The sequence below is a fragment of the Pochonia chlamydosporia genome (genome assembly GCF_001653235.2).
Source record: "Pochonia chlamydosporia 170 chromosome Unknown PCv3seq00010, whole genome shotgun sequence".
In the NCBI taxonomy this organism is placed as follows: Eukaryota; Fungi; Ascomycota; class Sordariomycetes; order Hypocreales; family Clavicipitaceae; genus Pochonia; species Pochonia chlamydosporia.
This window is the reverse complement of record NW_019154045.1, coordinates 429,844-451,247: the sequence shown is the minus strand read 5'-3', so window position 1 is coordinate 451,247 and position 21,404 is coordinate 429,844. Positions and strand designations below refer to the sequence as shown.

General features: G+C 49.7%; 9 protein-coding genes across 9 annotated transcripts; 2 read left to right on the top strand and 7 right to left on the bottom strand.

Annotated features, from left to right (window-relative positions):
- Positions 1–1,107: 1,107 nt before the first annotated feature.
- VFPPC_16894 (DSS1/SEM1 family domain-containing protein) lies at positions 1,108–1,536 on the top strand (the record flags this gene model as incomplete). Its single annotated transcript, XM_018294647.1, has 3 exons — positions 1,108–1,216; positions 1,302–1,413; positions 1,497–1,536. The coding sequence occupies 3 exons, from the start codon at positions 1,108–1,110 to the stop codon at positions 1,534–1,536; spliced, it is 261 nt and encodes an 86-aa protein (XP_018137243.1).
- A 274-nt stretch (positions 1,537–1,810) lies between these two features.
- Positions 1,811–3,394, bottom strand: VFPPC_10217 (phosphoglycerate kinase; the record flags this gene model as incomplete). Its single annotated transcript, XM_018288626.1, has 3 exons — positions 1,811–2,577; positions 2,656–3,076; positions 3,329–3,394. 3 exons carry the CDS (start codon positions 3,392–3,394, stop codon positions 1,811–1,813), a joined length of 1,254 nt encoding a protein of 417 aa, XP_018137244.1.
- A 1,327-nt stretch (positions 3,395–4,721) lies between these two features.
- On the bottom strand, positions 4,722–5,580 carry VFPPC_10219 (hypothetical protein; the record flags this gene model as incomplete). Its single annotated transcript, XM_018288628.1, has 3 exons — positions 4,722–4,787; positions 4,896–5,437; positions 5,523–5,580. 3 exons carry the CDS (start codon positions 5,578–5,580, stop codon positions 4,722–4,724), a joined length of 666 nt encoding a protein of 221 aa, XP_018137246.1.
- A 60-nt stretch (positions 5,581–5,640) lies between these two features.
- VFPPC_18271 (hypothetical protein) lies at positions 5,641–5,880 on the bottom strand (the record flags this gene model as incomplete). The annotated part of the gene is made up of 1 exon (XM_022429913.1): positions 5,641–5,880. The coding sequence occupies one exon, from the start codon at positions 5,878–5,880 to the stop codon at positions 5,641–5,643; it is 240 nt and encodes a 79-aa protein (XP_022285095.1).
- Positions 5,881–7,308: 1,428 nt separating this feature from the next.
- VFPPC_10220 (alcohol oxidase) lies at positions 7,309–9,190 on the bottom strand (the record flags this gene model as incomplete). The annotated part of the gene is made up of 2 exons (XM_018288629.1): positions 7,309–9,006; positions 9,080–9,190. 2 exons carry the CDS (start codon positions 9,188–9,190, stop codon positions 7,309–7,311), a joined length of 1,809 nt encoding a protein of 602 aa, XP_018137247.1.
- Positions 9,191–12,385: 3,195 nt separating this feature from the next.
- VFPPC_10221 (hypothetical protein) lies at positions 12,386–13,472 on the top strand (the record flags this gene model as incomplete). Its single annotated transcript, XM_022428701.1, has 3 exons — positions 12,386–12,707; positions 12,781–13,352; positions 13,470–13,472. 3 exons carry the CDS (start codon positions 12,386–12,388, stop codon positions 13,470–13,472), a joined length of 897 nt encoding a protein of 298 aa, XP_022284010.1.
- A 103-nt stretch (positions 13,473–13,575) lies between these two features.
- On the bottom strand, positions 13,576–14,625 carry VFPPC_14733 (F-box domain-containing protein; the record flags this gene model as incomplete). The annotated part of the gene is made up of 1 exon (XM_018292501.1): positions 13,576–14,625. One exon carries the CDS (start codon positions 14,623–14,625, stop codon positions 13,576–13,578), a length of 1,050 nt encoding a protein of 349 aa, XP_018137249.1.
- A 757-nt stretch (positions 14,626–15,382) lies between these two features.
- Positions 15,383–17,358, bottom strand: VFPPC_16895 (cytochrome P450 alkane hydroxylase; the record flags this gene model as incomplete). The annotated part of the gene is made up of 5 exons (XM_018294648.1): positions 15,383–15,513; positions 15,578–15,841; positions 15,938–16,374; positions 16,440–17,043; positions 17,202–17,358. The coding sequence occupies 5 exons, from the start codon at positions 17,356–17,358 to the stop codon at positions 15,383–15,385; spliced, it is 1,593 nt and encodes a 530-aa protein (XP_018137250.1).
- Positions 17,359–17,742: 384 nt separating this feature from the next.
- VFPPC_18270 (hypothetical protein) lies at positions 17,743–18,409 on the bottom strand (the record flags this gene model as incomplete). Its single annotated transcript, XM_022429912.1, has 2 exons — positions 17,743–18,154; positions 18,270–18,409. 2 exons carry the CDS (start codon positions 18,407–18,409, stop codon positions 17,743–17,745), a joined length of 552 nt encoding a protein of 183 aa, XP_022285094.1.
- Positions 18,410–21,404: the final 2,995 nt, after the last annotated feature.

Sequence of the window (21,404 nt, the reverse complement as noted above, 5' to 3'; positions counted from 1 at the left end):
TAGTTGTTTATACGGCCCTTTCGGAGTTAGGTGTCTTGAAAATACCTGGACCAGCCCGGTTTGGCTTTAGGTCTGGACTCTGCGCAGTCAGTTCGGACTAGGCGCAGCTCCGTCTACCGTTGACGCGCGGCGTAAACGTTCCGGCTTAGAGCATGCAGCATTGACAGCTAAATTGGCCGAGTTAATTGGCCAGTGGGACTTTATGGCTGCTCCTTTGGCCTGTCAGTCAATCTCGGGTGCTTGTTGGCAAACATCCTTGCGTGAAAAGCAAAGATCAAGTCCGCCCGGAATTCCGGCATACAAAAATGTCGTCATAAGCGGGACGGTTAAAAATAAAGAACACTCCAAATAAGTAACACGCCAAGGACCAAAGCAGAAATTAAGTCTCCGTGAATGTCCCCTCCCGTATGGACATGGTTTGTGCTTCAATTGAATCGTGCAGTGTAGTCAGATTTGTGTGGATGGTGACGCAGGTTCCTTACGAAACTTGTCATCATGTTGTGGGGCTTGGACGTCAACTTGCATGATGATTCTCGGCATCATATACCGCTCACACTGTTGTAGCTCCATGAGCGATGCTTTGTTTTGTATTTCAATCACTAGAAGCATGCAGGGGTCAAGAGAACACAAGGCGGCAACATATTATCCAATGCACGTAGTAGCATCAAGGGGAGCTAAGAGGATGGTGCCAGTTTGGAAGTATAGGATATTGTTCGTGGAAGCTCAACCAGCATCTCGACTGCCCACGCAACAATTAACAAGTTTGAAAAAGGCTCCGGATTAATACAAATTAATTCAAAAGCACCAAATAAACGAATCCATCTCCAAATACACCCAAACATGGCCAATTTTCCATCTTCGCCTCACCAATCAGCCTACCCTGCACAGAAGCTCCCGGCGCAGCATTCTTCCGCCCCGGCCAAGCACCACCAGATCGCCTCAGCTCCACAGCTCCCAAGCTCGCGCCATCCAGTCCATGACCATCTACCGCCTTCGAAACCGACCATCAAACAACAAAGCAACCAAGCAACCCGCTCCACTTGCATCTTGACGCAGCCAACATACCGCATCCACATACCCTCATAAAGCGATATTCTCGACGTCGTTATGGCCTCAGACACCAAGCCGGAGGAGCAGCCCACGGAGGACAAGAAGCAAGACCAGAAGACCACTGCGCTGGGCGAGGACGACGAATTCGAGGACTTTCCCGTCGATGGTACGCTTCCTCCGCAGCTCATAATCCGGAGACTACTGAGAGTAGACTTTTGATTATCGCTGGGATGCTAACGAATTGCATGCAGATTGGCCAGAGGACCAGACAGAGGCTGCCCAAAGCAACGGCGAGACCAAGCACTTGTGGGAAGAAAGCTGGGACGATGACGACACGTCGGATGACTTTTCGACGCAGCTAAAGTGAGTGGAATCAATTTGTTTTTTGTGTTGCTTTTTGGCTCTCGCATCAGGGCAGTGACAAAGTGGACTAACATATGGAACAGGGAGGAGCTCAAGAAGGTCGAGGCATCGAAACGGAGATGAGATGGGTACATAGAGCTGGTATAGACGGTTATGAATAAACGTTATGAATCACATTTCATCCGTATACGTGCATTTCGAATAACGGACACGACATATTGCCATTGTGTGGTCATCACTCTAACACGGCGACGGCTATGCGAATTGAAATATTTTACTCTTTTTCAAACTATAATAGGGACTTTCCTGATCGACCTTGATGTCAAATTGGCCCTCAGTCACCATGTCCTTTTTCTTTTGTGCATATTTACTCCGACACCGCCTCGGGGATACATGTTTACTTACTCGACAGAGCAACAACACCAGGCAGATCCTTGCCCTCCAGCAACTCCAAGCTTGCACCACCGCCAGTAGACACGTGGCTGAGCTTATCCTCAACACCGTACTTGGCAGCAACGGTGGCGGTATCACCACCTCCGATGATGACAATCTTGCCGTTCTCACAGCCCTTGACGGCGGCGTCGAGGATAGACTTGGTGCCCTCGGCGAACTTGTCAAACTCAAAGACACCAGCAGGTCCGTTCCACAGGATGGTCTTGGCCTCGTCGACGGCCTCCTTGAAGAGGGCAGACGACTTCTTACCGCAATCGAGACCCATCCAGCCGTCGGGGATGCCGTCAGCATCGGTGGCATAGCCAGAGTTGGCATCCTTGTCGAACTTGTCGGCAGTGATGAAGTCGACGGGAAGAACGACCTTGACGTTGTTCTTCTTGGCCTTCTCCATGAGCTGCGTGACAGTCTTGGAACCGGCCTCGTCGAATAGAGAAGAGCCAATGGGCATGTTGTCGAGCACCTTCTTGAAGGTAAAAGCCATGCCGCCACCGATAATCAGTGTGTTGACCTTGTCCAGCAGGTTGTCAATGAGCTGAATCTTGTCAGAGATCTTGGCGCCACCGAGGATGGCCAAGAAGGGACGCTGGGGAGACTCGAGGGCCTTGGCAAAGTAATCGAGCTCCTTCTTCATGAGGAAACCGGCGGCCTTTTGGGGCAGCTCAACGCCGACCATGGACGAGTGGGCACGGTGAGCAGTGCCAAAGGCGTCGTCTATTTCGGGTGGTTAGCTTTCAAAAGTGAACCTTTACTCTGACAACTTGGAATGCTGCATGTGGGAAATGGACGTACTAATGTAAATGTCACCAAGAGCAGTCAGGCCCTTGCGGAACTCTTCAACCTTGGCCTTGTCGGCCTTGGTCTTGTTGCCATCCTTATCCTTGGCGCTGCCCTCCTCTTCAATATGGAATCGCAAGTTCTCAAGGAGAACAACAGCTCCGCCATCTGCCTTGTTAACGATGGCCTCGACCTCGGGGCCAACGCAGTCGGGGGCAAATGTGACGCTCTTGCCAAGCAGCTTCTCGAGCTCGGGAACGACGGGCTGCAAAGAGTACTTCGCGTTGGGAGAGCCGTTAGGACGACCGAGGTGGGACATCAAGATGACGGACTTGGCGCCATTGTCGATGGCATGCTTGATGGTGGGGATAGCACCAACGATACGCTGGTTGTTAGTGACCTTTTTGTTCTCGTCGAGAGGGACGTTGAAGTCGACCTGTGAGGATTTAATGGTTAGCTAGTGACTGTTGTGGTGTGCTTGCCTTATTCCCATCTTGAAACATGGCATTGTCCAGAAACCTCCGCTTCAACCGGTGCTTCTAAATTGGCAGCGATTCGAGCAGGCATAATGGTACAAAGAGGGCATATTGAATGATCCTTGAATACTGGAATGCCCTCATCGTGTCCAATTTGCATTTCATCGGACAAGCACATGTACCCAACCCGCGGGGCAAGCTCCCGAACTCACCCGAATGAGGACCCTCTTGCCCTTGACGTCAACGTCAGTGATGGATAGCTTGCTAGCCAGAGACATGTTGGTGTGTAATGGCGATGCCGTGAGGAAGGCAGAGATACGAGACCGAAGCAAAAATATTGTGAGGAATGAATTGATCGTTCGTTGGACAAGTGCACAGAAAACAAAATGCCTGTTTGTAGCTTGCAAAGATGAAGAGCAAGGTTGGTCCGCTGGGTGGGAGAGAAAGTTTGAGGTCATGGAGGGGTTGAAGGAGGGGCGGGGCACTTGATGGGCATGGACATGGACAGGACGTCCGTGTCTGGTGGATGGTGGATGGCAGCCAGTTCCTGTTCAGCACACATGCAGGCTGCAGACGCTCGCAGACTGAGAGTAGTGACTGGAGACCAGAAACATTTGATGCACCAAAACAGTCAAGTCCAACAGAGCACTTGGGAACATACGGACTTGCAGATTGGATCAAAGCAGGTTGAGCAGACATTCTATGTTGAAGCTATCAATACCAGACAGCTTTGGTGGGGTCAATCAAAACGGCCAGCTCAATCTCCTAGTTGGAGTCAACAACTTTCAACCAGACGTTTCATGTCGAGTTTCTGCTTCGCGAATTAATGCCCCAAACAAAGAACTGCGTCAACTGGTAGCTCGGCATGTAAGGTCTGGGTCAAAGGTTAACTGGTTCCAGGTCAACTGCCTTCAATGGTCAACGTTGTCCCATTCTACCTGGCCCAAAGCTAAATTGACCCACCTACAGCCCAGTTCGCTGTGACGTGCCAAAAGCCTAGCTTCCTCTGGCCGGACATTGACCCAAAAATCACTCAACAATCACTGCTCCGTACACGATAAGATTTCCTCATGGGGCGGGAAAGATAAGGTAACAAATATTACATCATGTCTGGTAGTGCCACACAAGCACTTCACACCGGATGCGTGAATACCGTACTTGTTACCTCCAGCATTCATGTGCATGTCTCGAAAAACCGCTCATCCAACGCTGAGTTCCATTGCAAGCTGCAACCACAGAATCGCATACTGTACAGAAATAGCATAGCCAACATTCAAACCACGTGTATTGGCCGTGGTCGCTTCCTTTTGTCAAGGCAACCCCAAGCATGTGAACCAAAGAATATCAGACAGAGACAAAGCAAAGTTAAACCAGAATGCTCCCAACGCCAAACTGTGCAGACCCAGAGCACACCCATGCAAAATCCTCAAGCACAAAATAACCGAATCTGCGTCTTCCATAGACGGTCCACTAATCGCGGCAAAGAGCCAGCCCATCGTGCTCGTCCATGCTAAACATCTCTCAAGGTAAAAATCGATACGCGCTTCGTGTACCGGTCCTGTTCCTCCACCATCTCAGCCGTTTGATGCGAAGTTGCTTATACACCTAGTCGGAGGCGTTGGTGAGCGACAAGTACGCCGTCCAAGCGATACCGATCGTCGAGACAAATGGCTTTGAGCACAAGTTAGTTTAGAGCTAACATCCAATGCGACCTTTTGGCCAGGCGCTGAACAATTGATACTAAAACGACAAAGGGGCACAAAAAGGAAAAAAACGTACCAGTTGGAACTGCACCGGCATGAGGCGGAAATTGACAATCTGCACAGCAGGCCACACCACGTAGTTGGCCTTTAGCGTCGGCACATACATGTCGCGAAGCTTGCTGCTAACCGCACGACGTCCGCCTCCTTCAGCAACAGTCATGGCCACAAAGAATAAGCCCACACCAAAGGGAGCATAAACAAACTGGTCAAACACCACACGCTTCATGGCGGGACCGAATGCGCTCGTCTTGGTCATCGGAAAGGCCCTCTCAAGGAATCGAAACCATTTGAATTGGAGAGGAGCGACACAGAAACCGTAGGCCATGAATCGGGTCAAGCGCTCAAAATCAAAGCTTGGAGGTAGTGCCTTCGAATCGGGGACAAAGTCGCGCTCAAAGTCCGCACTCTTACGGCTGAGTTCATGTATCTCGATCGCAAACTCGTCCTTATCTGAGCTCACACTTTTGCGAGAGGCGCGCGTTCGAATGGCAGTGATGCTCTGCGCAACGGTATCGGCAATGCCACCCAGGATAGCATTTGTGACCATCATGGTCATGACTTTTGTCCGGGATAACTGTTAGTCATGTCTCGGGAATTGTAACGGGAATGTATCGCAATTGCTGATGCATGTGAATAGACATACGAGGTCGTTCTTCATAGTACGTGTTGAATCTCGCCGTCAATCGAGCGACGAGAGCCATCTCGATTAAGAATACGACGGCGTGTAGAATCGGCTGGGAGGAGATAGAGTCAGAATAGTTCTAAATGTCAGGCAGTGCGCAACAGAAACAATGAGGTCTGTTCGTGAGGACTTGCATGGGGTCCAGAAGAGGCGCCGCTTGAAGATAAGAGGAATGCAGGCAAATAATGGCGGATGAGTCAAGCCAGTTTGGGACTGGAACTTTGGTCGTGGGTGTTCTGGCAGTACTCACAATGCGACCGAAAAGGTATTTTTCGTTGACGGAGCGGGATATCCGTCGCCTGGTAAGTTCCCAGGACATGGTGGGCAAAAATTTGGAAATGGAAAGGAGAAGTCGGGGGCGATGATGGACGGGATTGTCAAGGGAGTGGTCTCGAAGAACAGAATAGCGCCGCCGTGTGGATTCAACGAGTGGATGGTTCCCCGATCGATGACGACACGCAACGCACACGAGCGGCGCTGTTTGACCGCAGACCGGACGACTTTATTGAGCTGGGTTGATGCAAATTCTGGTACAGAGATGAAAGTGAAATAAAAAGAAGCGAGGTAAGTTGGCTGTCGACAGAGAGAGACTGCGACAGTTGTGACAGAGCGGTCCGATGGATGGAACTGGTTGAAGGTGGAGGTGGCCAGAAGGACAGGCTGGACTGAGGATTGGAGATTTGGGAAGGAAATGGCACTTGACCGGGCTGGCTAGTCGTGCGAGTCGGTTGAGGCGGAGGCCGAGTGGCACAGAGAATGACGGCAGAGAGGATCAACCTTGACTGGATGGAACCCCGTAAAATCCGGGATTTGATGGAGTAACAGTCTGAGATGCGTGAGACAGAGGACGCCAGGCCGTTCACATCAGTCAGACGAAGCTTGAGCAGGACTTGACCACTTGCATATAGAGATATGCAGGAGGAATAATCATTCAGAGTCCGAGTCCTCGTCAGCAACCAGACACCAGTTGACCTGTGCTGCCAGAGCCGCTGCCGGAGTCAGACGGCCTGATGCTCGCTTGACTGATTGACGCCTCATATGCTGGTTTCCAGATGCATTTGGACATCAGACATGCACCTTGTGGACCAGACACCTGGAGGTGCCCAAGCCACCTGGCCACAGTGGAGGCAGGAGCCACCGTGAGCCCCTCGCATCACCAACAAGCGGCAGTTTCCTTTTTCGGTCTGAAACGACTTCAACGTGGAAACTCAAGTCAGTTAACGATGGCTCACGTCAACTGGTCCAGTCTTCCAGTCCTCTTCCCCAGGCCCCAAGGTTGCACAGCACAAACATTGAACCCTGACTTTGGGCTTGAATTGGCGGTTTCCAATGACCTGCTGACCTTGAATCCTTTCGTGCAGCAGATCTACAGCCAATTTCCACACCTGTCCTCTGCACGCGCGGCGACCCGAACTAACCAACGCGAATGCCGAGTCCCACGTCGACTCCCTTGGATGCATTGATCGACAGAAATGCGATAAACCTGGTGCTTTGTGGTAAGCATGCTTACTGCCAACATTGAAACCGTACACTTCAATGGTTCCAGGCCACGGCCTACGTCAGCATCGTCATATGGACATGCCATCAACTCACTTGGAGTCAAAGCAAAGTGTATTGCAGATTCTCATGTTGGGCGCATTATTACTCCCTGGTCTATGCTATATACATCGACGAGTTACTAGTAAGTCTAATATACAGAATAAGTAACGAGGACAAAGAGAAGCTCATCTGAAACTACGTCGCATTATCATGCTCTACACAATGCTCCGTCTGGGCGATCGACAAACGCCTCAGCGCCGACACAGGTCGGGCAGTAAAACACACCAAAAGGATCATACTTTCTCTTGGCGGCCAAGTGACCTGGATAGGCGTCACCATAGAATGCCTTGATGTAATCTGGATCATGGCGGTTGCCTTCGTTCATGTATCCTCCCGTATTTGGGGCAAGTTTCTTGCTCGCAGCGCCCTTGACAAAGGTGATGTCGTCGACGACAGCCTTTCGAATCTCGTTGCTGGCTACCTTTGGAATCCCTCGTCCAGTGACCATGACGAAGGGGGACTTGCGCCATGCTGGGTTGAGCCCAGATGTTTTGTCTGCGGCGTCCTTGAAGACCTGGCCGCCAGAGACGAGCAGGATCACATTTGATGCGATTTCCTCTGGCTGACCGCTCATAACCTCGACCGCTTCTCGGACCTTTTTGTAGTCAGAAACCGAAGGGGCGTCGATCATGCGGGAGGTAAGGAGAGATGTTTGGCCGGCAGGATCGTAAAGGCCGGACTCTGCCTCATAGAAGGACCAATAATCATTGTAAGTGGCATACGTCTCGTTGATGAACAGCTTGTCCTTGAGCTTATCCAGACTTTGTCGGACTGGGGCAAAAGCAGCCTCCGCCTCCTTTCGTCCCTTGCCAATGGTCCAGATACCATGAGTGTATCCGGATTTTTGACCACCGATAAAGATCACGGGGAAATTGCGGAACCAGAACGCGTATCCAGAGTATCCTTTGTCGTTCAACTGAGGATATGCCTGAACTAGGAGGGCCACAGCGTCCAACAGGTCCGAGTTGTTAGGCGTCTGATGAAGAGGTGCGATGGCAAGTCTGTGAGCCGTCACAACGTCAACGTTGGGGTGTGCTTTAACCGTGGTTCCAAGGACAATGCCGTATCCAGGGCCGCCTCCTCGAAGAGCTTTGAAGAGATCAGCATTGGAGCAGTGATTTGCAATGACAATGCGTCCGTCAGCAAGCATAACCTCTGCCTCAAGAATCTGATCGGCTCCAAGGCCGTAGTTGCGAGAAGCCGGACCATGACCACCTCCCGATGGCCATCCACCTGTAGCACCAGGCGAAATGGAACCACCGCCAACGACAATGACATTATTCTTCTTGGCTACCTTGTACACATCGCGCCATTGCCAAGCGCCGTCGATGCGTATGGCACTCCCTGTCCAGCCGGACTTAGAGCATCTGTTGGCGGACGAGTACGTCTTCTGAAAATCGATGCTGTTGCGGAAGTTGCGAAGCCAAATCTCAAGACTACCATAGCCATCAGCACGGCCGAGGAGGTCATGTCCGGTGCTGGCAACAGTGACCCGGATATTGCGCAATCTGGCAAAGAGAAGCGCAGACAAAATGTGATAACGAGACGTGGCATTGACGGCGTACGTGGGAAGCTGGCCCAAGGTGCAGGTCGTGGGCTTCTCTCCGGCGGCGTAGTCAATGGGCGCACAAGTAATGTTATAAGGATACGGTCGTCCAATTGGCTTCTCTGTCTGGAAGTCTTGGTCTGGCCACATCTTGTTGACGTAGGCGCATTGCGTGAGGTCCTTGTGCGGGCCGTCGTAGCATGATTCCGCGATGGGCTCAGACTTGATGAGCTTGTCTCCAAGAAGGAAGTTGAAAGCCTCCCATTCTAGCTTGCTTGGCCAGCACTTGTCACCGGGAACCTATGTTGCCGTTGATTTGTTAGCTTTTTGGCGTTCTGCCATCGAAGAGTAGCGACCATTATTGTTGACGTACGCATCTGCATTTTGGAAGAAAACTCTCAGCATATGAGCTTGTTTCGATGTCCTCTTGACCAGAGACCCCAGCCAAGAGCGGAAGGAGTGACACCAAAGAGTAAATCCTCATCGTGACGAGTTCTTAAAGACGACAGTATTTGACTTTGGTCCCGTGGTGATATCACGATTGCCCGGACACTCACGACGACAGAGGAGAAGAATCCCACCACAAGGCTTGTAAGATGTTCCGGATTTACGGGCGAGATGTTGACGTTTTATTAGATCGGATTAAACCCTGCCCCCACACGCGATGAGTTTGGCACTTCGGCCGACTTGGGGATCAACTTGCTTGCGCGGAGCAACGTTGGAAGGGGAGCTCCACGACTTGAGGATGAGGATTGGAAGCTTGCAGCGCCACTAAGCACAGTCATCCCAGACAGCATCTCCCATTCTAGACATTCTCTCCAATCATTTCTGGAATGGCAGAACTGGCGACAGGTCTTGGCTACCATCCACGTGCTAGTGTCTCGCGGGTCCGTCCAAAGTCCGCAATCGCGGCTCGGAAAGTTATATCCATGGGTGGAAAGGGGAAGCTTCAGAAATCGATATTAATCTCAGGACGGAGGCTTTCCCAATCTGGGTCGGCTAGTCCTCCGGATTCATAACAACAAGCATAGAGCACGCCGTACATAATTACAAGTTGAGCAGTTCAATACGAGCATAAAACGGTACCTGGATGACAACCCAAAACCCTGGGTCAGCAAGACTTAGGCTAAAAGTGGAGGTGAAGCCGTATGGTCACGATCGAAGCGAGCAATGTAACCTGAAATTTGAGCCTTTAAGAACCATGTTCATGCAGTTGACCAAATACGTATTGTATAACACATGTGTTAAGCTTCAGGGGTGTATTGACGGAGGACAATGAACGACCTGCGTGGTTTATGAACTCGAGTCCCTGGCTAATGACGCTACCAGCATCCATATGTCGTCTCTGCAAGCTAGTGTATTTGGGGTGTTAGTTTATGCGTCGAGCAACAAGTTGAGGCATCGTTTCTGCATGTGGTTCCGAGAACCAGGTTCCGGTGCGCCTCATTCCTTGGTGCTGCTGGCATACTGATAGCCCCCAAATGCCATCCGCACAGGTCCACTCCATGCTACAGACTGCGGAAGGTTGCCATCATGTTGAAGATGGGATCTGGTGGTTGCGAATGGTTACATCCTTTGCAGACTCACTGGGACTTTGCATCGGAAAGTGGGTTGACAAAATGGGCGATGAAGTGATTCATGACCCATAAATATAAAGAAACGGCAAAAGTGCCCGATCGCCAGACTGGCTATTCCCTAACACGCAGGAGAAGTTGAATGACAGCAGCAGGACCGGCCAGAGATCGGCGCCATGCATCTTGGCTGTTGGTCCAGTCAATTAGTCGCCTGAACTGGGTTTGACTTGAAGAAAACCAGTCAACTGCTAGTTGAAAGGCCTGTAATTTTCTTGACAAAATACTGGGCAGCAAATGCCAAAAAATCACTCAAACCCCCTTGACATCTTGACATTCATATGTTTTCTTGGTGTAAGCGAGCAAGTGTTGGTTGATAGCGCAATTCTTGCCCATGTCAAAAGGATTGAGGTCTGCACGCCACCAACACCAACGTTCAATGAAACAGCCTTGACGGAACAAGGGACGGGGAAGGCCGGCGGACAGGGCAGAGGTCTGTAAACCATTCAGGGCCTTGTCAGTAGTTGTGTGCATCCATGTGCGTTTTTGAAGGGGGCCAAGTTGAAGCAATCTTGGTGCTGACACGATGGACCCGGCCCTGGTCCATCTCAAAGTCAACCTTAGCCCAAAGCCAAGCTGCAAGAAGGTTTAGCCTGGAGTTGAAGGGCCAAACTCCCCTGTCGAAGCCACACATCTCACGCCATTCCAGGCCAGGGCCAAGCAACGCATGAGGGCGACAAGGTATCTGATGCCCAATCAATGGCAGAAATGCAGACAAATTGTCCAGTCAGCGGGGAAATGGAGATCCGATCCTGGTTGCGCTTGAGTTGAAAGCCCTCAGCATTAATTTTCCGCTCTAGCTCGTTCATTGCTTTACGCCAGACTTTACTTGGTGGAAGCTCTTTGAGAAATTCAGAGGCCAGCCTATACGAGTTCATTATATGATAATAGAGACGCGAGTTTACCGCACGTAACGGCCACCGAGAGCAATTTAGACTAGTTTAAATAACAAAAGCGCCACAGGCAAACCGTGAAGGGGACATTGTCCGGTGCTATTGCTGACGATTCTGGAACTCGGCGCCAGAAACTGCCCAGGGGAAAGGAAACCCCTGGCTTCAATATGCAGGTGAAAATAGTATCGCTGAGTTTGGCAGCCAAAGTAACCCTCTTGTTTTACATTTGAAGTTGTCGTGGCTTGCGAAACTGCATGTGGAAGAGGCAACAGGGTTGTGGCCTGCCGCAACTGTATGGCTTACTACTCGCCTGACGTGAGGTATCTGGTTCCCAGTTCCTAGAAAGTATCTGCTATTCTTTGAGGGGACGAAATGGTGTACTGCATGATAAAGCTGTACATTTCTGCTTTCAAAAGTTTGAACAGTCCACGACTTTATTCATACATGCACAGTCTGTGGTAAAAGGTATTTTGCCCAAAACCAAGTATACACTAATACATCTCGGTATGTGTAAGCATATAATGCGATACGTGATACCTTTTACAAGTTAAAATACTTTTGAGCCCCCACTGTACATCCCCCTGGGACGAATCTATTCTCGGTAGATATCGTTGTGTGGTTTCTTCATAAACTGGCTGCATACACTGAAGTTTTCAGGAGGAGCCACACCCTCGTGTCACTTGCATTTAACTGCATTGTTCCCATTTGGACTCTGTGGGCCTTCTTCATCTGTTACTGCTCGACTTTCCCAGGGAGATTCTTGACCAGGCGTTCATATCGATCCCACAAGCTTCAACTTAGCCAACGACAAATACCACAGAGAAAACAACACTGCAAAGAAACGGTTGTATGCATTGACGACGGTTATTTCCGGGCCAGTAGCTGCCACCCTTCTTCGATTTTCTTCGATTGCGATACGGTGGATTGCGATATCGTGGAATCATGTCTGGTCAAATGCCAAAGGCCAACCCGAATGCGCCATTAACCGGGACAGCACAACACATCGACAGACCCCGACTCACAGCAATAGTGTGGACATGCTTCTCAGTTGCAACTTGCTTCGTCGCCGTACGACTTGCCGTCAGATGGCGACAAAACCGAATGCTTCTTGCCGACGACTGGTGGATGAGTTGGGCATGGCTGTGCCTCCTCACCATGGCGATTCTTCAGACGGAACAAATACCTTCCCTCTATTATGTGACGTATCTCATAGCAGGCAGAATAGAGGTCACCGCGGATACCCCTGAGCTGTCGGTACAATTATCCCGGTGGCAATTCCCCATCATCAAACTATTTTGGACGGTCCTCTGGTCCGTCAAGGCCAGTTTCCTGGCCGTTTTCTACCGCCTGGTCAAGCCCTTTGCAATTTATCGCAGAGTGTGGTATGGAGTTGCACTGTTCACATTTCTAGCGTATGTCGGATGTGTGGTTTCCAGTGCTTTGACATGTTCTCCCCCGTCGGATTACTTTGTTGCGGGTGAGTGCTTCTCATTTCTTTCCACCAACCAGCAGACGACCCGAGTAATTGACTGTGCGTACTTTGTATCTAGGAAAATGTGACTCTGAAATCGAACTCTGGAGACAGCGCTTTAATGTGCTTTTTTCGACGAGTCTTGATGTGGCTACTGACCTCATCATCATGGCTCTGCCGATCGCGCTTCTCCCATCTCTGCAGCTCAACATCAAGAAAAAGATTGGCCTCGGTGTCGCATTCAGCCTAGCCGTCTTGATTATATGCGTCGCAATCGTACGCATGACCCAAGTTATCGTCAACCAAAAGGTCGACCTCATCGGTCTTGCTATCTGGGGAGCTGTCGAGACATCAACCGCCGTCATCGTTGGCTCTCTGCCCCCATTGAAGGCCCTCCTTACACGCAGTGTCAAAAAGTACGCATCCAACGGCAAGTCGAGTCAGAAATACGGCAAAAATGTACGGAGCAACCAGCACAATGACTATGCACTCGGCTCACAATCACGGACCATCATGGTAGCGGAGTCGATACCGCTGGATGATATGCATACGAGTAACCAAAAGAATGGGGGAATATACGTGCAAAAGGCGTTTGAGACGCATGTTGAGTACGACAATTCTTCGAGGGAGGATGATGACGAAGCTGCTATTGTAAGAAAAGGCACGTGGTATCATGCAAAAGCATAAGAGACAGGGACATGATGAGTGAAGGACGTTTCATTGCATTTCGTCGTTCGGGGTATCTAACAGGCGTTGCGTAATAAAAAGTAGAGAAGGAGGTCAAAGAAAACCGAGGGTTCTCTTTTGTATACATACACGACACGGTAGAGATGACTTGACAATAATTGCCATTTTGGAAGCATCGTGTCGAGATTTAATCACCCACATCTACTTCAACGTGGGGATCATCGTGTCTCGCCCGGTATCCTTCCTCCCTCAAATTACCCGGAGTGCTGCCAGCAGCAGCAGGACTCGTTATGTCATATATCTCATTCCCTTTCTCCCATAGTATTTGGCCGTCTTCTTGAATATGCTCCACGAGCCCTCGTCGAGTAAACTTCTGCAAAACGGATCGCCCCTGACACCGGCATGCGGCACAATAGTATCCCCAGTTTGCCACGTGCTTCTTCTTGCCGTCTCGTGACTCTTCAAAGTATGGCGCGGATATGAGGCCCATGAATCGAGTGTCTTGCTCGTCATCGTCTGGGAGAAGTTTGCTGATGGACTCTGGCCCAACCAGTTTGACTTTTCCAGCAACTCCGCCGTGCAGGGTGAGTGAGTCAAACAATAGTAGTCTTTGTTGTACAACTTGCATATCCTCTGGATCTGGTCTCTTATAGCCGTAGTACCCGGGAAGAGATCGGATGGAAGGATACGAGCCCTTTACTTTGTCGTGTGGCAACTTTGTAATTCGTGCTGCTTCTTGTATTGAAACCGGGGTATTCATTATGTAGCACGAGCAAGACTCGCACGTCCTCTCGCATGTGTACAGATGTACCAACCCCCCAAACTCACAACACCATCGACAGGGTGTCTTGCAGAGTGTCTCAAACAACCGCCCTAATCCATATGCTCGAGCGTCCAGCGCAAGAATCGCACGAAGGATGTCAGGGCAGTATTTGGTAACCATGGAATACTCGTACAGCGAGTCGACTGTCTTCATGGTGTGCTTATTCACAGCCCGGAACGCAGTCAAGGTCGGTATATCCAAGATTAGCAACACTCGGATGAGCAACTCTCTCGGCAGTCGGTTCAAGCCCCCAAGCCCGGCCCCGTATCCGGCATCATGTCGACCCACATCAAGGGGCAGCCGTGATTCAAGATCGATCGCATCCAGGTGGTACACATAGACGTAGTTGTCGTTCAGAGGCTCGTTATAGGTGTAGAGTCTAATCTCATCATCGGTAAGATCCTGATTACTCATTTTCCTTCTGCGAAACCGACAAGATGTTCCGATGATGCTTCAGTTAAGTTTGGTTAGAGTGGGCCAAAGTCAAGTTCAGCTCAAGCCGCTTTGCTCGGCCCAGCGCTTGTAAACTGCTTGACCCATCTGGTCTGGTCAATATATTGGGGACCAAAGCGCCATCCCCCGGGAAGGGCTTTAATATAGCGTGGAGATTACTCAGCCCAGCCGCAGAGCATACTGTAATGGGAGGGTTGACATAGCGTCCATGTCCATGTCCGTGCAGGTCGTCGTTCTGCTCGTATTGGATACCTAATCTTGACGATGATGGCAAGATGCAATGCAGGTTTCCCGTGCTGCATGCTTGGGTAGTTTCCAAATAAGGGCATTTAAAGGGGCACGTGGGTTTTCCCTTGACATGTTTAGACTGATTTCGTTGTTATAAGATCTGAGAAATCTGAACTAACTAGTGATCGTCACACACAGATTGCAGGCCATCCAGTGGTCATTCAGCACCTTGTCGACACTATCCTGCCCAGTGTGGCCATTGCGACGCATGCTACTGTAACGGGCCGATACTTGTAAAAGGATGAAACATCTGATGTTCTTCAAAATGGCTCCCTTCAAGTCCGACTCGTGGGCCGTTCAAGGATTTAGCTCGCAGAACACGGGGCAGGTCTCCGCCTTGCAAGTTTATTTCACAGTTACTTCTCTTTGTTGTTTCTTGTTTTTGTTTGTCACTTCTGTACTAATTGATCTGGTATCATAATTAAGCAGGCTAGTTCTTTGCCGCATAAAAGGTCATCGGTACACCTTGTCCAGGGCACCCTACGACTTCGGCCTTGTGGTATTGGGCGTTCCAGTCGCCACGATACTCGATTCTTTCGTACTTTTGCAGCAGGCGGACCACTTACGAACGATTAGTACAATCATCAACTTCAGGGCGAAGTTATCGTATCGTGGCACTACTTACGGACGAATGCCATCTCGGTAAGGGCAAAGTTCTGCCCAATGCAGATCCGAGGACCACCATTGAACGGTACATACTGCCACGGCTTGGGAGTCCAGTGCTCCCATCGATCGGGACTGTAAATATCCGGGTCGGCGAACTTCTCCGAGACGGGCGGGTACAAATCTCGGCGGCGCTGCATGGCCAGTGTGCTGTAGAGGATGATGTCTCTGTTGTTTGCAGCAATGTCGGGTTGACCGATTTGTCCAGGCAGGGTCGTATTCGCAACTACGATCATTGCAGTGTCAGTAAATCGACTCGTTTGGGTCTCAATCTTTCACAGACGACCAGTGGCTTCTACGGATGGGAGCTCTGTACACATACCGGCGGCTCTCCAATTGTACGGAACAGCAGGGTACAGACGCAATGTCTCGTCGATGGCGTGGTTCAGATATCGCATACTCTTGAGATCGTCATAGCTTGGCGTTTTGGTAGGACCGACGACTTCGAGAACCTCCTGTCGCAACTTGGCCCAGATCGCAGGATAGTTGCAGAGCTCGTACAACGTCCAGGACAGGGTAGAAGCAGTGGTATCTCGCCCAGCCAACAGCACTGCCATGATCTGGTCTCGGATGACCTTGGGGTCCTTGGAGTAGAGTGCGATATTGTGAAGGAACGTGAAGTCCTTATCGGACTTGGAAAGTTTCTCCAGCTCTTCGTCGCTTAGCTTTAGGGTCGCCTGGATATACGGGTTCATGAATTCTTCGAGCTTCTTGATGCCCTTGTGGTACTGTCTCTTGGGCAGGACGTGCCAGAAGGGGCTAAGCGGATTTTGTAAGTTTGGGACGTAGTAAACTCTGTGTTGACTAGTAGGCAGGATACGTACGCAAGAATGGTGAGAATCATCTGGGCTCGTTGGACTTCGGTGAATGCCTTGCTAAACTCGCTTCGAGGACTGTCCTCCTTGTCAGACATTTCCCGTCCTTGACTCTTAGTTGGGATAGGCGGCACATACTTATCCAAGCTGCCAACACTTGCACCAAGAAGAAAGTCTGTCGTCACATCCAGCGTCATCCGATAGAACAGGTCGCACATGTCTACAGTCTGTCCATCACCGGGGATATGCGAAATCAGTGTGTCCGTCCATCGGTCGAAAATATCCAAGTCCCGAACCCTGTCCTTGACGAACATGGGTCGGATCAAGCTTCGGCTGCCTTGCCATTGCTTTCCATCGGTGGTGAAGATGCTGTCTCCAAGAAAAGGTTCCCAGATGTCATGAAACTGCGGTCCCTTACCGAACTGGGTAAACTTGCTGGTGAGGACTGCTTTGATGTGCTCGGGGTCCCTGGTCACGATGATGCGTCGTCCAAGTACAGAGACTTCGGCAGCATGGGGACAGGTAGACTTGTTGTTACTCAGCATGTAATTGAAGTATTCCAAGAGCCGGTTGTTCATTTGATAGTAAGCAGTTTGCCAGAAGAGGTAGATTGCTATGATGCCGAGTCAGTTAGTACTCGATCACATAATTCGAAACCCATCAGTGACTCGAGATCTCATCATTGTGTCCTGGCCATGTAGTACATGGTTCTTGTAACCTGCCGACGAGGACACGAATGACTGATCTCTCCTCAAAGCAATCCCGACGTACCTGTAAATGGATTGCTAGCCAACACATTAGAGCGAACGCCGCTGGACTTGCGCAACTTGATAGTCAAAACCAAGCTATCAAAGGCCCAGTAAGCACACAAGGCGCCGGTTGTGACGAGCGCGATCGTCCACGCGTCAAAAGAGATGTTGCTCAGCATGGTGGATTGCGTTCAACAGGAAGCACTCGCATGAGAAATGAAACCGTTCGGCAGGTGATGATGTGTAATAGATTGCTGAAGGTCATTAGCGTGCTGGGTCAGTCAACGCCACCGCAAATGTCTCTCTTTACTGTAAGGGGTATCAAGCAACTCAGCGACGAAAGAAGACTTGGTGCTCATTTATTCACAAGCTACGAGACGACGCAATAATGAGTGCGTAGGTCTGTGCTATTTAACCGACCATGCCGCGTACCAGTTACTCTTCCTTTGCTCTTAAACTTGTCCAATCCTAAGCCTTTTGTTTCAAGATGCGTATACTCTCAACTCCTACTCGACCTTGTGGCGCTGGGTTAGTCTCCCCAAACTTCACATGCTAAGGTGAGCTTAGGTGGAGGCTCCTTGTCCATCTCTCCATCTTCCCCCGCATTGTAACGATTTTAGGTCGTCGTTAGTTCGTTTAGGTCCAAGATTGTCAATGGTGTTGGTGAAAGGGGCGCCCTCAGCTGTGGTTGTCCCGAATCTCCGTGCGATGAAGCCAATCAACGCTTCTTCGTTAACGATGCTGAACGGCAGATGTGGACTGTGCGCGTTCCGGAGCCTACGGGGTGGCTGGAAGTTGTTGCTTGACCCTTTTTGATGCGATTCCAGAGTTTCTTTCAGCACGGATCGCCTGTTGATGATCCAATGGATGGCCCCATGTCTCACATCCCATGCAACGTGGGTGTCAGACTTGTCACAACCAACAGCGGCTGGCGTGACAGTCCAGTGCCTGGTCAGCATTACCCATGGATGCCTTCTCTTCCCCTAACCCATCCAGTAAAGATGGGGATTGCTCGGCGAGAGTTGGCCCACAAGCCATGACATGTCAGGGTTGAACAGGGATATTTCAATACCCTACCGAGTCAAACAGCACCGGTTTTCCCTTCACTGGAAAATCAGCAGTCATTCCAATACTCCGGATCGGGTAACACTGATAGTTGGGTTTGGCAATCCTGATGGGTATTCGGCACGGTATACTATGAGGCAGTCCGGCTCCGTGCGACGGATCCATTTTGCCAACAACCAACAGTTGAGAGTCAAATGATTCTTATTACCACGAAATGATGCTTGTAGTACAGTGTACAATGATGTATTGTATGTTGTTCAAGCATACTTTGTTGTGGGCAAAAACACTTCGCCCAAGACTGGATAATGTCTTCTTTCACATGTCGAGCTAATACTCGTGGCTTGTACCCAGTACATACAGCCTGTCCAATGTATTTGAACATATCCAAGTATACACTAACACAGCTCAATATGCCTCAGCACACAAGGCGAGGCGATATGCGATACCTTTCCCTGTTCAAATACTTCTGACCCCCCACTGTAAATCGAAGACACATTTTCTGTGACGCACTACGAGGATAATTACAATTTCCCGACGCCATCCGCTTTCACCTTGGAAATTGATTTGCTGGACACTGTGCAACCTACCTGATTTTGGAAATGGGCGTTTGAGGGCGGCGGATGAACCGGGTTATTGTGCATTCCCGGCTTCAAATATGCCAAGAACATACCGGCGACCGCACAGGCTTCATACTTCAACCGCTGCAGTAGGTCTTGTCATCTCAGAAAGTATCATGGCAAGAGAATGTCTGTCTTTGACTCCTTCAACGTATGTACACTTGTGTATTGCCCAGTCGACCTTCACCGAGTTGACTCGTTGCAAGACTGATTACCATACCATCCCGACCATTAAGCTGTCCCCAACGGATTCGTATAATCCTTGCCCTTCGACATGTGAATTCCCCATTTCAGCTGATTTCCGGTTTAAGAAGGAAGTCATTCCACAAAGAGGATGTCCCGGCGCAATTCATCGTACACAGAATTGTTGGGGTCAGCCTAATGCATCATCCCCAGGTACTTGCTCAAGGGTCGTCATCCTCAAACTTTCCAGATGCAGGTCCCTGAAAAGCCAATCATTTGTTCACAAAATAGTTGGGGACTCTACCCGAACGGAACCCGCATTGCCTACAGCTTTCCGACGCCATTGTCACATGAAGATTTGAAAAACTGCTCGTCGAGGCATGAGGCAGACGATGAGTTGAGGACCTCTGACATGGCTCCATCCGCCGGAGAGACTTGCTATGATCATGTAATCAAGCCGAGACGCCGGGTTGAAAAGATTGTATGTTTTCAAATACACATGCACACGACTGATAATACGTTGGAAGATGTGCTCCAATGGACAGAGAATACGCTAGGATCTCTTTCAAGACAAGATACCAATGTGAAGACTTGATTCACTTCCACCACAAAGATGAAGACCGCCAATATTGCATTGTTGTCGTTGACCCGCTAGGCCGCATCCAAAGGGACCGGACGAGCCATACACGAGCTTTTAACGTACAATGTTGGCCCATGTAATGGTTGCCTCAACTTCAGCTGAGGAGGCAGCCCTCCATTTGGCATCACCGGGTTTTCAACAGCGACATAGAAACTCATGGACTGGTGAAGATATGAGACTCGCTCCAAAATATCCCTTAAACCAGTTAGCGGCCTCATAAAAGAGTCCTCTGGTTGCTCTGGTCAAGCCGAACCTCATGAAGCGTCGCCAGCTGATGTTGTAAACGAACTTGGTTATCCTGATGGCTGCCGCGTCAAATGGGACGAATTAATGTTGTTCCCCAAAGCCAGAGATAGAAGGGAATTGCTAAAGGAGCAAAAGTGCCAAAGTATTCAATGTGTTTCTATGAAAGAAATAGCTGTCGCAGATGGTTAGCTTGCAGTTATAAGACCATCTCGATTGAGCTGCTTGATGTATTCGATCAAAACCTAATTTCTGATAGTTGTGATAGTTACGCCCGGCTTGCACACATGTTAGACTTCAATAAACATCATCTTCCCCAATCGTTAAAATTTCAGTGTATTAGTTCATGGAACCTGATGTTTACACAATACGTCAATCGACATATTCTCCATATCTCGGGAAAAAATTTGGTCAACGATGTATCTCAGAAGCCATGTTCACATCTTGATAGACTCAAGGTACTTCTTGGCGAATCCATATGCCGAGTCCGTCGGCTTGCAGGTCTGGGTTGCCTCCATCCTCTTCTTACTACAGGTGCTAAAGGACTTCCATGGTGCGTCTTTCCAGGCAGTGTGATCGTCAGGAAAGCCAGAAAGCTGATATTGGACACCTCCATCCTTTAGTGCATCATACTGCTTGCTATACTGCTTGTTCTCCTTCTTTTTGCCATCACTGTGAATCCAGCCTTTTATCTGATCGTACTTTATGCCTCCAATCGCGGCAAACTCTTGTTCGTGGGGAAATGGAGACTATTTGAGTAGCGAGGCATTAAAATCGATGAGGTTTGGAGCAACGTGAATCTTGTATACATAGCCTTTTCCGTTGAGCATACTCGCTACCCAATACAATGTCAAGGGCAAGCTTCAGCTGGCTGAGACAAATCCGTCATTATATCTACTGAACCCTGTGACAGCTCCATTCGCATGGTTGAATAAGCTGATATCCAAAGGAATCTGCCCAGGTGCAGACAGGCCGCGAGGTGCAAAGCCGCCTGTTTTTTTAATCTCTTCTGGGGATCTTGCGTCTGCACGATAGACATACTCAAACTGCACTAAGGCACAATTTGCTAAGACGGACCACAGACTTATCAGGGTGAGAAGAGAAAAGAAGTGGTTATGTCGCCGCATTGTGCTGTCGCGCTCCCAACTGGAGAACGTGGTTGGAAGAATGAAGTAGTCTTTTGCTTTGCTTTCAAGTCCAGATACGCTGGCTTGAGCTGAATGTCATCGAGTATGGTATCGTCCATGACGGATTATTTATACTTGACTGAAATCTCTACAACACTCTAGCAGAAGACGACGATATCTTGTCAAGTTGTGGACTGCAGTATTGCCAAGCATAGCAAATGACATCGGTGCTCATTTCTTTGACAAAGTGAGAGCTAAGCCATCAGTAGCAAAAGCCTGAGAGAACGGATCAATTGGTTCGTTTGGGGTAAAAGTATCTTGCACAGCACTTTAACGAAGGAAAATATTAT